Raw genomic sequence first — 18088 nt, 5'->3', positions numbered from 1 at the left:
AAGAAGCACACACTTTAAGACACCTATATGTTAACCAGTCCAACAGTGAGTGCTTCAAATGGTGTTGTGAATGTGAAACGAGTGCTTTATAGTGGTACAGTGCAGTCTGAGTTTAATGCTGGCTTGACAGCGACCACTCCCGGATCTTTAGCTGTCTACAGTGACAAACAAGACACAGTTAAATAGACAGACAGTATAACACTAAACACTCACCGTTTCTCTTTATTCCTCATGGTCAGTCCATAAAAATAACGGAGGAACAGATTACTGGAGCCACTTACCCTAAGTACCCTCCAGCACACTGTCTTTCAGTGACACGGCCAATCACGTCTCCTCCAATCGGTGACACATCGCCTAGCACATTAACTGACTTCTGGTATCATGGCCCCGCCCCTTTCCTGAGTGGCCAGCTTCTGACTGACCCTGGAATAAACTGCCAAACCATCCATTACTCTACTCCAGTTGTACAATGCCTTCACAGGTCGGGAGATTGTGATTCGCTCTCTGTCACACATACCACAGCTCAGAGTGGAGCTGAAGGAACACTTGGCTGAATCTACTTTCCCCATTACACCCCCCTCCCAGGAAAAGTAATCTGCATTTTGGTGATCTTTTCCTGCACGGTGTTTCATGAATTACATGAAGTTTTGCAGCACCAGATAACACCGAGTTATTTGGGCATTGCAATCCTTGGGGTGTAGTAAGTGACAAGATTGAATGAAAGACCCAGTAGGTAGTAGTGTAAGGTCTGAATGGCCCATTTAATGGCCAGACATTCCTTTTCTATTACGGAGTAGTTATGGTCCCGGGGGAGCATCTTTTTGCTTATATATAGGATGGGGTGTTCTATTTATACAATTCTTTCAAACATCTGGGACTTTGTTTTTGGGATTTCTGCGTCCATCAAAGCCTGGACTTTGATGGCGACGGGTTTCACCTGCCCATGTCCCACAAATCCCAAATATTGTGTTTCTACTTTGGAAAACGCACATTTACCCAAGCTCGCTGGGTACCCTCAGAGACTGCAGGATGGCTGTAACACTAGCCAAATGCTCTCGCCAGGTGGAGCTGTAAATAACCACATTATCAATATACGCTGCAGCATATTCATGATGTGGGCGTAAGACCTGGTCCATCAGTCGCTGAAAGGCAGCGGGTGCACCATGTAGCCCAAACGGCATGGTTGTGAAATGAAACAGACCATCGGGTAGAAAGTGCAGTTTTCTCACGTGATGTGCGGGTTAAGGGGATCTGCCAGTATTCCTTCGTCAAATTCAAAGATGATCTTTGCCGTTGCCAGTCTGTCAAGAAGCTCGTTGACCTGACGCATGGGGTAGGCATCAAACTTGGCAATAGCATTTACCTTACGGAAATCAACGCAGAAGCGGTTGGTGCCATTGTTTTTTGCGACTATCCCAATTGGACTTCACCACTATTTTCTATTCCCCACATTTCACCACCCCTTGATGCACAGTCTTTCTCTGAGTTTTTCTCAGGAATGAGGTTTGACAGTGACCATTAACCGAGAATTAGAGGAAAACTGCTGCTGTAGCCAGTTGCCTCATAAAAAGTTGTTGCTGTTACAATTACATAAGTCTGATATATAAAAAACACTATTTTCTGTTTCCCCTGTCTCTACTTGCATTTCAACCCCATTTCATTCATGCACAATCTTTAAATAATACATTTTAATGCTTATACTTTTTAAATGAAAAATTAAAACCACAGCTAAACAGCTCCTTTAAAAATCCTGTCCTAGTAAGGACATCAAAATCAAACGTATCAGAGTTGTTAACATACACAGAATGTTGAGTTGTAATGTAATTGGTTACATTATTTCATTATTTGTGTTGCCTTCATTATTGCATTGCCTCTGTATGCATAATTTTTGTGTCACAAAATGCCTATATGTTCAATAGAACATTATTAACCCTTGTTTTATTTACATATGGTATGAGTTATGCAATGAATTCCCAGTAGGAGTTTCTTTTTCCAAACTCAATTCTGCTGCAACCCCCATCTGCACCCACCAAGTATAACTGAGCGATAATGGCCTGCCATGGGGTACGTATGGTAGAGCTCAAACAACTGTTCGCTGTGTTCTGGGTTTACACAAAAAGAGTGACCCAGATGATCTAGAGACTTCTAAAACAGTAAGTGCTCTATGGGTTGTGGCTTTAGGCAGCCTGCTGCATGCCATCCTAGAACAATGTTATAAGGGCCTGTGACAAAGTGGTTAGTAGTGCACAGGTGTGGAAGTGATGCAGTAATGGAAATGATGTGACCACACAAAGTTCCAAGGACAAAGGATATTTTTAACAGTAATATGTGGCCATACATGCCACTGTCTCTATATGGTCGGGACAGTCCTGATTTCCTAGCAAATGTCCCTCGTCCTGATGTATAAGAAGAAAGATATTTACCCATAGAAAAAAAAAATCATTTATTCTGCACAGTAGAGTTAGTGAAAACCACACACTGTGCTCTTCGTACGGTCGACACATCTGCTGATCACTAACTTATATAAAGCTAAGAACACTTCAATATGTCTATTTTTACTGTCATGATGGTCATGTTGTGTTGAGTTGAGGGGGGGGGGGGGGGGGGTACATGTATTATATGATAAGTGTTTTTTGCGTACGACTCCTCCCATGTGTTTGATGCATATGTCACCCCCCACCCCCATGGAGACGAGTGTCCCGCTGAACAGTTTTCAAATATTGGCAAGTATGGGTGGCTGATGATGCACAACTAGTGTAACATGTAGCCTAAAAGAAAATAATATTGTATCAAAACAGAGTTGTAAGTAGTACAACACAATACAAACAAAAACAACAAAGTCCAAGTCCACTGGGTGAAAACGCTGTTTGCAACGGGGTTGTTTTGGTGCATTGATTTCCGGGTTGATGCTGGCCTCTTAGCTGCAGCTTTCGGGGTGTAAGCTTAGCAGAAAGGAGTGGAGAGCAGTTTTGGTAACTGGTAGTGGTATGTGTGTGATGAGTTTGATCTTTCCTTCGAAAATTGACACTGTGCTTTTTGGGGTTGACCTTTAACCCCACCTGTGTCCGAAGTTGCAGGGGCTTTGGCAATAGTTCATCATGCTCCTCCTGTGTTTCTGTTGCCAGGAGCAGATCATCTGCATACTGTAGTAAAGTGTCTGGCTTGCTGAATCCTTTTATGGCCGCAGCCAGTCGTCATTTGTGTTATGTGGTAGATGAGTTCCTGTTCAATGGAATGACAACCATTACTGAATGGGAAGAGCCCTATCAGGGCCTTGCTGTGAGGGGGAAGTCCCTCCCACCTCCTGCTGAAGAGGGATGTCCTCACAGTAGCATATCGCCATTTTCTCTCTAACTTCAGTGAGACAGATCACAGATTGCTTCGTGCTTCAAATGTTATTTAATACATGGTAAAATCACATTTTCGAGCGTTAGTGAGAGTGCTCCTGCCTAATTCTTCTGTCAGTTTACTTAAGAGCTGGTTTCGACCCCTGTGGCAGGCTGGTGAGTGGATAGAGGCCCAGAGACAGACTGCAGTTCAAGCAAATATACTTTTATTATAAATAAACACAAAATAAATGTGCACAAGGGCAAAATAAAGGGATTTAAACACAAATAAAGCAATATAAAAACAAAACTTGCAAAATTAAGGTTTCCAGGCTGGGCAATGCCTTCACTGGATTCACAAATACAAAAAACCACAAACACCAACGTGCTTCCTCAGCTCCCTCTTCCCAAATGAGAAGCAGAGGCCTCCTTTTATGTCAGGTGGCTGGGCGCTGATTGATCGTTAATTAACCTAATCAACTGATCAACCCCAGCCACCTGAACATAATAAACCCAGGCAGGTAGGGGAAATTAACCCCATCCCTGCCAATTTAAAAAGGGCAGAGCTTTGCTCTGCCACAACCCCTCTTTTGAAATTGGTAAGCGGCCATTGCTCTTTTTCACTACACGAGGCCTCATCTAGTTTGCTATACTGTGTTGGGAGCGGTTGTGGTGCTGTAAGGAGACACCAGTCCTCTACGCCGATTTAATTGGCCACAGTGAACCATAAAAAAAAACAGCTTTGGCCTTGTGCCCCTCTCAAGCCTCAGGCTTTCCTAGCCTGGCTGTGCTTGCCTTCGGCGCCCACGCCGACTTAATCGGCTACACGGCCTGCCGACCTCAGTCTTGAACCAGCGCCTACCCAGCCCTGATTAACTCAGCACTGGTGTGACCGTCTTCGGCGGCGTCTACAGCCCGGCACCAATGGCGCTCCCAATCGGCAACGACTGCTTGGCACCGACAGCGCTGCTCTACGACGGCGTCCCCGGCCCCAATTGACTCGCCACGGTGTGACCATCTTCGGTGCCATTTATAGCCTGGCACCAACCGCGCTCCCCATCGGCACCGACTGACTCGGCACCAACCCCGGCACCGATGTGACCACCTTTGGCGCCGTCTACATCCCGGCACCGACCTCGGCACTGACTGCTCGACATCGACTGCGCTCTCCCTCAGCAACGACCTTGGCGCCGATAGACGCGGTACCGAATGCTCGGCACCGAGCGCAGCAGCCCTGCCTACGCACACACCATGTCAGTGCAATCCAAGCTGCCGAGACAGGACAAGCATTTGTCCTGCACCAGATGCTTGGGGCCATACCATGCAGCCAAAGCACTGGCAGGTGAGTTGGACTGCTCTCCATGCAGAAAGTTCTTCAATAGAACTAAGCGCAGGAGAGCAGCCCTATCCCCCACGGGAGAGGAACCAAGGTCCTCCGCAGAGGTCCCAGGAGAGGACCCCCCCCCCCCCCCCCCCCCCCTCCCCCCCTCCCCAGTGACCAGGGAGCTCCCCTGCACACCTGGGTCACCCTCCCCTTCTCCACCACCGGTGCAGAGGCACAGGCGCCTCTCAGGGGAGGCTAGATGGTCACCGCCAAGGTGGTACCGCTCGAGGGGGTATTCACCAGGGGGCAGGCAGTCACCGCACAGGTACCTCTCTCCTTCCTCCTAAATAGACAGCCTAAATAGTGAAGGAGTTGACACTCTTAGCTACAATTTGCAGGCTAGTGTTTTATTAAAGTTTAGAACCTCAGGGATAAGAATCAAGATGCTGCTCGGCTGGAACTCTTGGCCACTATGAGAAATGAGGTCATTTTGATGACATCAAGTTTAAGAAAAAAAAATTTGTGAAAATACCAAAAATAATATGAAGCCTTATTTTGTAGCTAATTAGCTTTACTTTTGTTTCAGATTAATTTTACTTAAATGGTACACTTGGTTTTGAAGATATTTGTCAGTAAAAACCTCAAATTACATAGACTCCTATAGTAAATTAAACTCATTTCTTTACATTTTCCTGTTTTTTTTTTTTTCTGAAATTCCAAATTTGTGTGCTTCAGTTTACTAAATTATTTTTTAAATACTAAATTTATACTATTTTAGAAGTATGCATTCAGAAACAACATACTTAAGGAAATGAAAAGCATCCAAAATTGTGAAATAGCAGCATTTTGAAGACCTTATCAAACTAAAAATCAACACAAAATGTTAAATTAAAAATAAATCCACTTAATATTATCATTTTTAAAAGTGTATTTTATGTTTTAACATAGGTCCACTCTGTTTCCTCATCACTGGGTACCAAGAACTGCCCCTCATTATTGTGAAGCATTTGCAGTGCACCCATGTTTACATATAGGAGCACTTGGTCAAGCCACTCATTTTAAGATAGCTGTCATGATTGGAATCCCACATATAACAATGGGAAAAGCAACCATTATGAAAGGAACAAACCAATTTTAATATTATAAACTAATAAGAAAGTATTTAAATTATTTCTACCTACAAGTTGCTTCGTACTATTTAGCCTTTTCCTGTGCACTCATTGCACAAATATAGCTCCAAGACTTTATTTTAATTATCCTAAAAATGAAATAACATACAAAAGTTAAAACACCAAAAAATACCAAGAAATCATTTCCTACTGTTACAATATCCATTCAAACCCATATTTATATGGGTGTAAGGTGTTTTTACGGATGCATTTGACAGTGGGTGGGTGGGCCATAATAGAACATTTTAAATAACAGCAGAAAACTTTTACAGAACATTTTAAATAGACAGATAAAATATACATGTCATATAAATATGATGGTGGAAGCCAGGCTGTTGTGGATGACTTATCTAACCTGTTATATTATCAATAGGGGCACCTAGTGCTGTGTCCTATTGGCCAATCCCTGATTTCTCACACTAAATTTCTATTTGCCCACAATGGACCTAAATTAAGGTAGTCCGTCTACTGGTACAGGCTAGGCAATACACAATAAACGTTTTTGTTTAACAGTGAACAGGAAAATTAACAGTAGTATACTATTTATATGTTTTTCTTTAACCTACATTATTAAATGCTGGGCAGTGGCTGCCAAGTCAAGTCCTCAAAATCCTACAGTCTTCTCTTAATTGTGGGAACACTCAATTTCAGTTTGACCACACCGGTTAGGCTCTGCAGCACATAATGATGCAACGGTACATTTTGCTTTTGCACATGTTTTGCATTTGCAGTACTTTTTCATGGCTTCCTTTGGCTTTGAGTCCTTAAGCATCATAAAGGGTACCAACTTGTCATGCACAATAAGTCTACCAAAATAAGTAGTATCAGGATAAACTGGATCTGTATTGTGAGCATTTCTTGTTTCAGGATCATTATCAGTGCAACACAATTCATCAAACTCAACATAAGAATTAGATTTTCTTCAGAGGCTCTGATGCACTCGAGCATGCCTTTACACCTTCTCTGCATCCTTTTCTGACATGGCCTCTGTGAGCTGAAGGATACTCTGAGAAAGCAGTGACAAGCATTCAAGGTCTTTGTCTGTTCACTTGCCAACCACTTCTCAAAGGATTCCCAATGTAATGCAAACATAGCGCTATGAATCAAGCTATATGCCCTCACCATGGCATGATAATCTCTGCCTTTCATGATGTGATTTGCTGTTCCAGGTGAACAAACATCACCTTCCACAAATATGTCTTCAATATGTCTTCAATACTCATAAAGTATCCAATGGTACCCATAAAGTTAAGGGCAATATGAAATCCATACGAAGTATCACTACTTCTCTGTTTTCTTTTATTGTAAACCAAGGACACGTTATAGATGGCCTGATCACATGACATAATAGTAATTTTTTTTTTTTTCCACACTAAGTTTTGTCGGTGAATAGTGGCAATTATCAAAAGCTGCTTCTCTCCCTTTTTATTATGTGTTTGTACACAAAGCATTGTTTCTTATAGTTAACAGCATGATCCTTTGCAGGCTAACAACAACAGCGAATAACAACGTTTGATTCGAAGCCAACAGTAGCTGTTAGTGCACTATCTTTGTGTTTTGTAAACATGCAGCTGTAGTCAAAAGTTTACATACCCAAATGGAAATTTATAATTTCTAGAAATTACTTGAAAACAAAGAATTATAAAAATAAATTAGCAGCGGTGCTACAACCAATACCGTGTTGGATATGTTGGATGTTTTTTGTATAAACTTCAAATTAACAGGTAATTTATTTAATTGAGTGCTATTTTAAGTTATTTTAATTTGGTTTAATTTAGTTCAGCCTTAGACTTAGGCTAGAGCTGTAAATGTACTGCTATGGTACAGATTTAAGCTAATAGAATACATTGTTAAAGAAAAAAATCAACTTACTTGCAACTCAAATAATAAGGTAAACTGCTGTGAAAGGAAAGCCCTGAAGAGCAAATCTTGGAAGTTGTCTTTTTTCCTTCCTTCTGAGCCAGTGGTTCCCAAACCTTTTTTTCCCCGCACACCCTTCAGAGATTTTTTTTTTTTTGCTCCCTACCCCACCTTCTAATAAACAGTAAAATAAAATTATAATATATATTTAAGATGGATACACCTTATTACCGTCACTATTTGTAATTATATTAACACAATACAAAAAACTAGTCACTTAAATGTTGCGCTTTCGTTTTGTCGTTCTTCATTCCACTTGAGAAAGTAAGGACATGGGTGATTTAAAAGCCCATTTAATTGTTTCACAGCAAAACCCTGTAAATGAAACCGATTTTACTATTATTATTACAGTATTGTTATTACAGTATACCTGTAAATAATGTTAATGCAATGTTAATGTTTGTCCCGCTTATTTTTTTTATTATAACTTTGTTAAACATTTGTTTAATAAAATATTGCACCCTCATTTTCTACATTCTGCACGCAGCAAATCACATAAACCCCCCCCCCCCCCCCCCCCCCCCCCCCCCCCCCCCCCCAAAATTAAATCTAGATTTTATTTTATTTTATTTGTGAACAAAATGTATCTGATATTAAAACCCGCCCTCGCTATTTTTTCAAGTGAAGAAGGGCAGGGCGACAGAAGTGCTGAGCTACAATAGGTCTTTAACGACACAAGCTCTGTAGAAGGCGTTTGTCAGATTAAACGTGATCCATGCCCAAAATAATATTAACCCTTTGCAGTCCAATGTCAGACCAGGTCAGACATTACAATTTTTATTCCCCGTCCAATGTCAGACCTTGTCCGACATCATCAAAAAGATGTAACGCGCAGGTCTCTAGTTGTTTTTTCTCCGGAAAAAGCAGAGAAAACCTTTCAATGAGACCATAGGAGCTGAATGAAACCGAAAAAAGGGCGTATCTCATAGCCCCATCTACTACGAGATAACACGGACTTAACAGATGAGATAGCTGCTTCTGCATCCTTCATCAAAGAATATCACAGGCATTTGCAACTTTTTGGAGGTGTTATAGTAATAAAATAATGACTTAGATCGCATTATTGAGGAGTTTGGTGATAAAATGTGTGGTCAGGAGAGGATTTATCAGTATGCACGTCATAAAGAAGTATGTGAAAAATACAGCGAACTGTAGATACTGTACAGAGTGTCCTTTTGCAATTCAATGCCTTTTAAACCTGTTTTACTAAAAAAAAAAAAAAATTAAACAACTAATGTGTCAAATAAATAGCACGTGTGAAAATAAATTGGACCCAACGCGCCTGACAAGCACAGGTAACATTTTTTTTCGGGTACATTTTTTTAGTTCTGTAACTTTGCGGTGGACTTCTCATTTTGTCTTGTTTGTGGTGAATTATTTTTTGTTTTTAGAGAAATTGATTGTCTGTTTCCAGTTTAACTTTGCTTAAAAATGAATGCGTAATTAATAGTAAATGTACCTCTGTTTGACATTAGGAAAACACCCATCAGATTGTAATTGATTGCACCTGTACCACTTTCTGACATTACATGGGTCGTGTTTTGATACATGTGCCACATTCCGATGCTGTACCACTTTCTAACACTACCATTCTTTTCGTCAACACTGAGCATTTAGTAAACAAGGGCTTAGAACGGGATATAAGAAACAATAAAATCGCCACTGCATTGTTTTTTGGAATCAGCTACACTTGTGAGATAGTCTCATCAAAAGAGAAGTAAGTAAGGAGTCTGATTGAGATAAAAAGGGCAATAAAAGTCTACCCTCTTTCCGTTTCAAGACTGCTCTATAGGTATGGCAGGACGATTTGTAAAATATATTCAGAATATATTTCATATTCATACAAAAATATATCTGGTCTTAATGTTAAAGTATAATCTAGACACTTTCAATTATGTCACTCATATTTTGGAATGAGTATGGATGACAAATATATGCAATATTGCAATATATTTATTTTTTAATTGGGACAGGCAGCTAAAATTCCAGACCTGTACACAAAGTGCTCAAGATTCTCCAGATAAAAAACTACATTTGTGTTTCTTGTTCTGTGTCACTTGACCCTTGAATGTCGTGCTCCAAGGAAAACAGCAAATATTAACAAAAAAGCACAAAACAAAGAGTTTGTATAATAAGGACATAGGAAATTGGGTTTGAATCGTACCTCACAATTTTATAAATCAGATGAAACCTTGAACACCATCAAATGGAATTAATTTAATTTCAACCAGTGTCAACCACCTCTCAAATTAGTTATTTACCATATTCAGTTAGCACTTTAAACCAATTTTTTCTTCTCAAAAATGGCCTGCATCTTAAATTTGAGTATAGGGATGTATTAAAAGATTAAAATCACCAACAAAAGATGTGATTGCCCTAGTACATAAACAGGAACAGGAAAATACACTTGTTTTTTTATTAAATAAAAGATTTAAACAAAAACAAAACACTCAAAATAAAAGGCCAAAACAAGTAGACAAACAAATAATAACTTACAAGTATTGTGCTGGTGTTGAACCAGCATGTGTAGCAATTGTTTCCGTATTGCTTTTGTTTACCTCCTTTCTCCATTCCTGAACACCCTCCCCATATAGCCAAAGCTGTAGGTCTTTTATAGTATGGCTGAGGGATTAACTGGCTATTAATTATCTTATTACCCCTCTGTCGTAGTTTGCACAAGTTTAATAAATCTGCCTGACTGTCAGTTAATTCAACAATCAGTAGCTGATCAGTCACACATTTTCATGAGAGTAAATACAAAAATACAAACAAAACAGTAATGGCAGACAGCTTTTCGTCCGCCCTCCATTTTAAGTAATACAAATACAAAATAAAACAAAACATAATATGCACAGGGGTGGGGTGTACCCCATCACATATGTATAATTGAGTTTGTATATTTGCAAATACGTCTTTATTTTATGTTTTTTTCTCAAAATGAGGATGGTAAATTCAAAGGAATATGGTTCTTTCATGTTCAATGTTATTAATAAATGTACCTCCATTTTTCGATATAGGAATCTTTAAGGCTCCTTATGATGGGCGATACTTCTTCAGTGCCATCTTGACTGGCCATAAGAATGAGAAGATTGAAGCCGTGCTCTCCAAATCCAACTATGGGATTGCACGGGTGGACTCATCCGGATACCAGCCTGAGGGGCTGGAGAATAAACCAGTGGCTGAAACAAAGCCTACCCCAGGCTCCCTAGCCGTCTTCAACATCATCCTCCCGCTGAAGACTGGAGACACTGTCTGTATTGACCTGGTCATGGGCAAACTGGCACACTCTGACGAGCCGCTCACAATTTTCAACGGGGCACTTTTATATGAAGATGATGTGTAATACTACTTAATGTGACAGAGACGACAACTGCTATTTCTTTTTCATCAATTCTTTAATTAAGAGGATAATAAAATGGCTAACAGTGGACTATGAGGTTTTTCCTCAACACAAAAATACATTGAATGGCTGCCACTGAAATTTATTGTTGTCCCACATGAGAAAAGACCTGCTAACTGATTCTGGAAGAGATTAATATAAATTAGTTTTTTATATTGTTTTTTACATGGTCTTTGTCACAAGCGATATATTAGCAAATGTGAGCACAGTAGGAATTAGCCTTCAGTTCTAAAAGATGTTCAACCCAAGCGTACTGACATATATAATGCTAAAATGTTACTATTTTTTACTATTGTTATAATGAATAATCTTTACTTTGCAATTTGTACTGTAAACAGGGATTATGAGGTCTTGCACTTGGCACAAAAAGACCTCTACTTTGTACATCATTCAATGATATTTTAACCTCAAGAACAAAAGCTGATCCAAATGTGTAAATACAATCTAAAACAAAAAAGTAACCCACACACAATAGCAACCAGGAGCAGGCAAACTTGGCTACTTTTTTTCAAAACCTGTAAATGAAGTACTTTGTAAAGCAGCCTCAAGTGTTCAGATACTTGTGACCAGCGTACTTGATTTCACTGTATTTTGACAGAAATAAAGCCTGCCTGTCTTATTTTAATTTGACAATAATGGTTTGTTTTATTTACACAATTGAGTTAAGAATACCAGAGGAATTATCTGTCTTCAGAAGTCTTCAGTTAAATATATTCTAACAATAACCAATCTGTAGATAAAGCTATTCATACAGATTCTCACAATTAAGAAAATATAATACTTGAGAATTCAATTAGTTTTTATCATGCAAGAACTCCAATTTATTATGCTAATGGTTTGAATAGTAAAATTGCCTTTGGGAAATGTAACGCAAATAATAAAAAATAAAAATAACCCCTTAAAAATCCAAGAAGTGTAGTACATATGAAAGACCTTATAGCCCTTAACTGTGCAGAGCATACGTTGTGATATGGTCTACATAAGTGAGCTAATAATATACCTAACTGGAAGCCATCAATTATTTTTTAAACCACATTGACTAAGAAAATTATTTTTGTTAGAAACATATTTGTATATATTTTTTAAACTTTACTGGTCTCTTCCACAAAGATGGGAGTGTGAAAAAGTGCCTTGAGTGAATGGAATCAAGAAACAGGCAGCTATTTATTGCCCCAGTAAAGATGGTTTTAAATTCAAACAAACCTCCAATAAACACCATGCTTGGGTGCCACATGAAGTAAAACTAGGCTAACCACAAATTTAAAGTAAAATACACCCTAGCTACCATGTTGGGTTGCTACAGAGGGATTAGATCCACATTTATCTCTAAACAGTGCAGTTGCCCCACACACCAATGTCTCTGCATCTGGGTGAATTAAGAGTTACTAAGCAGTGTTGACCTACTGCTCAGTAACTATGGCGAATATAGTCTAACTGTAATATGTTTATAATAGGTGAGAACATCTGAGCCAATGAGACAAAACCAAACCCCAGTTCCAAATAATCCCTGCTGATGAGAAAACTCTTAAAGTAACCAACAAGTGGTTTTATAGTCAAGCATCACAACAAAATGATTTACTGCATCAAAATCAGTTTCTACAATGTTCAGCATCTCACAAGTCCTTGTTTGAAATTTTTAGGAGATGAACAAACTAGCAAAAAACAATGTAGTTGCAGTTACATTATAGTGAAAAAATGCTATATAACCTTATGTAATTATACCCATTTAATATATCTTACCTGTGCTCTTACTCTTTTATCATTGTATAATGTTTAATTGGGATATGTATCCTATAAATGAAGGGGCAGTTTCACTACAATGTTACTACATGTTATAGTAATAAAATAATGACTTGGATCGCATTATTGAGTTTGGTGATAAAACGAGTGATCAGGAGCTGATTTATCAGTATGCATGACTGAGAGGTATAAGAACATAAGAAAGTTTACATATGAGAGGAGGCCATTCGGCCCATCTTGCTTGTTTGGTTGTTAGAAACTTATTGATCCCAGAATCTCATCAAGCAGCTTCTTGAAGGATCCCAGGATGTCAGCTTCAATATTACTGGGGAGTTGGTTCCAGATTCCCACGATTCGCTATGTAAAAAATTGCCTCCTATTTTCTGTTCTGAATGCCCCTTTTATCTAATCTCCATTTTTGACCCCTGGTCCTTGTTTTTTTTTCACGTCGAAAAAGTCCCTTGGGTCGACATGGTCAATACCAGGGGTCGGCACCACCAAGTTGCACGACGGACACTTAACAAAATTACCAGACTTAGTGACGGACATAAAATAATCTGGGTCTTTCAAAAATGAAATGTTCTCTTTCCCAAGCTGGGTTGAACAATCTTTTTTTTTAATTTCAACGCCATGTTTTTTTCAATGTTAAGAAAAAGAAAACAGTGCACAACGTGAATGTAACTAACACTTAATCGGATTGTATAACAGGCTTCAGTAGGTGATTCAGTGTCATCAAGATTCTACAGTAACCATAGTTACGGTAGAATATTGTCATTGTCAGTTTACGGGGAGAAGCAGAGGCCAAATCTAGCCTGTTCGCATCACAATTGCAATATGTACATAGATAAATCATGCATTTCTCAACAGAGATTGTAAATCATACTTTTTTTAAATAAATTACCACGGACCTCAAACTTTTTACCACGGACACTGGTGTCCATGTATGGACACCTTGCCGATCCCTGGTCAATACCTTTTAGGATTTTGAATGCTTGAATCAGATTGCCGGGTAGTCTTCTTTGTTGAAGACTGAATGGATTCATTTCTTTTAGCATGTCTGCATATGACATGTCTTTAAACCCAGAATAATTGTGGTCGCTCTTTGCACTCTTTCTACAGCAGCAATATCATTTTTGTAGTGAGGTGATCAGAATTGAACTCATTATTCTAGATGAGGTGTTACTAATGCATTGTAAGGTTTTAACATTACTTCCCTTGATTTAAATTCAACACTTTTCACTATATATCTGAGCATATTGTTGGTCATTTTTATAGCTTCCCCACATTGTCTAGATGAAGAAATAAACTCCTAGGTCTTTTTCATGGATTCCTTCTTCAATTTCACTATCTCCCATATGGTATTTATAATGCACATTTTTATTGCCTGCATGCAGTACCTTAAACTTTTCTCTATTAAATGTAATTTGCCATGTGTCTGCCCAGTTCTGAATGCTGTCTAGATCACCTTCACATCAATGTTTGTCACTCCTATTTTTGTTTCGTCTGCAAATTTAACAAGTTTGCTTACTATACCAGAATATAAATCATTAATGTAGATTAGGAATAGCAGAAGACCTAATACTGATCCCTGTGATACACAACTGGTTACCTTGCTCCATTTTGAGGTTGCTGACTGTCTCCCAGGACACTGTTACCATATAGGTCATTTTCCATTTTGGATCTTATTATAGTTTCGATAGGTTTACATATAATAGAAGTAAGGCTTATTGGTCTGTAGTTACCTGGTTCGGTTTTGATTCCCTTTTTGAGGATCGGTATAACGTTTGCAATTCTCCAGGCTGTCAGTACAACCCCTGTATCAAGAGACTGTTGCATGATCTTGGTTAGTGGTTTGTAATTAACTTGCATTTCTTTGAGTACTATTGGGAGGATCTCATCCAGCCCAGGGATTTGTTTGTTTTATATGTTTATTGTTCATATTACATTTGCAATTCTCCAGTCTGCATGTGACAAATACAGCGAACAAGGAGTGGGGCAGGGCTGGAGATGCAGTACTGAGTGTCCTGTTGATATGCAGTGCCTTTTAAATCTTTTTACTTTGAATAAAATTACTTTTAAACAGTGCGTGTAAAATAAACTGTGTGTGTGAAAAGAAATTGGACCTGATGCTCCTGACAGGCGCTGAATAAATGGACCGCTAAGGGTTAAATACTGAAACTTAAAGAAATACACTAACATGCACTCAAATCCTAATTAAAAAAGAAAAAAAAGTTAACAGTACTTTTGTTATTTTACATATTTTACAGATAAACAGTTCACAAGCCATGTTTGCTTTTGTGTACGAGGTACCTGAACTGAAGAATAGCTCCATGTAAGTAGAAGATTATTTTTATTTAGTTTTGTGTAATTATTTAAGTTATTGGAAATACAAAACATCGTCCACCGCTGGGATTCTGAAGCCTGAGGCTACCAGACCACATATGGAATTCCAAGCAAACCACATTGTTCATGGAATATTGAGGAAAGCATGTGTATTCATTAGCAACAAAAACTTTAAATGTTTTTATTTTTTTTAACATTGCCATTTTCTAATAGCCTTCGGCTCAGGCATTTCACAGCACAAGGCAGACCTTACCAAGTGGTAAAGTCCTCTTTGGGTTATATTGCTTAAGTAGACCCTGACATTGATGTCATACAGCAGTGGTTTTCAACCTTTTCATCTCAAGTACCAGTGTTTCCAGCAGGGATCACATGTGTACGAGTGACTACGTGTAATTTTAAACAGTGTGTAAACAGAGACCTACCCCATTACAATCTCACAACAAATACCTCTCATCATAATTTCTCAATGATTCAGTGGTACAAACAGATTGATACATTACTAGTGTGCTTAAGGGAGTATTGTCATTGAGAAATCCTATTGTCATAAAGAACAACTGCCAGTGCATACATGTGGAGCAGTTTGCGTGACTGTAATGCACATTAAGATAAGACTATAATAGAAGGTAATATAAAGGCAGACAGTAGGAGGAATCTGGAAGCAACATTCTAAAAGCTGCAAAATGTATTCAGTAATTGTCCAACTAACACAATTTGAGTTTAACAAATTAACTTTAATGCCACGAAAGGTAGGCAACATGGTTATATATTTATTGGCTACAGGTTAGTTGTGAGATTGACCATTGGATGAAAATACATGGTACAAGAATGGCAAAATCACCATGCTAATTTACTGAGTAATTTTTACAAGGACTAACTAGACATATAATCTGTACCAATTGTTTTGTTCAACACTCTAAAGGAAATGGTATAATGTCTGCAAGGTAAACTGCACTGGACACTCCTCTTGTAAAATACATTCCTGAAAGGTATTAGTGCCTGAACACTTAGGTCCATATGCATAATACTTACCGGCCTCAAACCCCTAAATCAATTGCAAAACACTTTTGTGGTCAGTTAGCGCACTAAAATCAGGCACATGCATGGGCAAACAGCCTTTGCCCACCTATGTGATTTAGCAATCATATTTTAAGGCCCATCCGGCAAGTCAGCATTAGTGCTGGACATGGGCTGAACTTTAGGAGTGTCCTCATTTACATACAAATGTAACGATTTAGCAAACCATCAACAGTGGTAGCGTTTCAATTGACATGTGAAAACCAGGTCTAAACTGTGTGCAAATTAAATGGTCAAATATAAATACCTCTGAAACCACCAGAGAAGCAGGTAAAGAAAAGAGAGAAAAGAAATATGGAGTGCACACTTTCTACGTGGCCAGCCAAAGAGAGAGGAGGAGGAGGAGACGTCCCCAAATATTTATAAATCATTTGTCTTTCCTTAGCCTGTCTGACAATTTCCCTCAATGCACAACCACTGATATCTGTCAACTGCTTCAGGCTACCAATAAGGGTAATCACTGCACTAACATTTTAAGCCACTGGCTTGTTCCAGTGTACTGCGGGTTACTGTAAAGCATCTGTCTTTTCTTTATTATTATTTTTTAAACCTGACATCTTGATATTTTGGACAACCTCTCTATCTTCCAACATGTCCAGTTTAGAGAGAGACTACTGTAGCCATAACATGACTGTGTAAACAGACAATGCGTGCCACCAATGTCTTAAGTAGGGGATACAGATCATTTGCATATCTCTGACAATTGGTTAGATACAATCTCTCACTAACAATCCGAAATGGTGACTCGTATTTAAAACCATTAATAGTTTTATAAACCATGTGTTCAAATACTGCCCAGCAATTTTATTTAATGGCTGGAAATTATTGCCATCTGGTTGACATTCATTCCATACTCAAAAGACTACAAAATTAGGAACATTGTTCTAGTCATCAAAGCACATTTATTTTATTTTATTTCATTTTTTGATTTTAGGAATTTGAACTTATGCCACTCTTTTAAAGATCCAGGTCCTCAAACAGTAAACTATTAACTCAACTAGTACACCTGGACCCACTTTAGTCAATCTATTCTCAAAGTTATTATCATCCACTGTATATTATTTTAAGTGGTGTCTTAGCAGTTTTTGCTCTGAAGTCATTTATTGTCTTGGCAGCTTCTAGATTGTGGAGTTCCCTTTCTCTCCTGTCATCCATTGTTTCTATGAAACAATCCCATCGTACCCTTGTATGCCACATTTCCTTCCAGCAGTCTGGCAACCAAATGTCAGTGCTTCCTGCAGATTCTTTCCTGCAAATACAAGAAATAAAAGTATGTTCTTTTTAAAACCAATTGAAGCTAAAAAAAAGAAAATAAAAGACAAGCTCACTTGTATTATCAATTGCAACTAATTACAAAATTACCATTTACAGACTTGGGCTGAACACTATGTATTCCTTCATTTATAATTCAGACAGAAATCTAAAATAATCAGAATAATAGTTGTATACATATCTGATTGTCAGCTGCAAGCCCACTTAAGCCTGCCTTTCAATTCAAAGGGCTCCCAAAAAGGTCTCCCCATCTGATATTTTGTTACCTTGATTATTGCACAGTGGTAAAAGCTGAAGTATAATGCTGGCTCCAGGGATCAGCTAATTTTGCCTCCGCAGCGCATCAGCACACACAACGGCTGCAATGCTGGCTCCAGGGATCAACCCAGTGCGGTCTCCCCAGTGCATCAGCATGACAACCGTCTGGATTGAGCTAAGTAGGGTACATCTCTGGGGTCTTCAAGTGGGCACCTTCCATCCTCTGTATTTCGTTGACTAGCCCACGACACCTCAAGAGGGC

General features: G+C 38.8%; 2 protein-coding genes across 3 annotated transcripts in view; one reads left to right on the top strand and one right to left on the bottom strand.

Annotated features, from left to right (window-relative positions):
- The window catches only part of LOC121317149 (EMILIN-1-like), a 130282-nt gene extending 118518 nt beyond the window's left edge, over positions 1-11764 (top strand). The window contains exon 8 of the mRNA XM_041252789.1: positions 10757-11764. Within this exon, the coding sequence (XP_041108723.1) occupies positions 10757-11082 (326 nt within the window). The 3' untranslated portion in view covers positions 11083-11764. The remainder of the gene's footprint in view (positions 1-10756) is intronic.
- Positions 11765-15094: 3330 nt separating this feature from the next.
- Positions 15095-18088, bottom strand: part of khk (ketohexokinase) — a 149638-nt gene continuing 146644 nt past the window's right edge. For both annotated transcript variants that reach the window (XM_041252787.1, XM_041252788.1), the window contains one exon: positions 15095-17545. In XM_041252787.1, coding sequence (XP_041108721.1) covers positions 17457-17545 — 89 coding nt within the window. In that variant the 3' untranslated portion in view covers positions 15095-17456. The remainder of the gene's footprint in view (positions 17546-18088) is intronic.

The sequence above is a fragment of the Polyodon spathula genome, chromosome 6, assembly GCF_017654505.1.
Source record: "Polyodon spathula isolate WHYD16114869_AA chromosome 6, ASM1765450v1, whole genome shotgun sequence".
Classification (NCBI taxonomy): Eukaryota; Metazoa; Chordata; class Actinopteri; order Acipenseriformes; family Polyodontidae; genus Polyodon; species Polyodon spathula.
The sequence above is the reverse complement of the archived record's forward strand: the minus strand, read 5'-3'. Positions and strand labels throughout refer to the sequence as shown.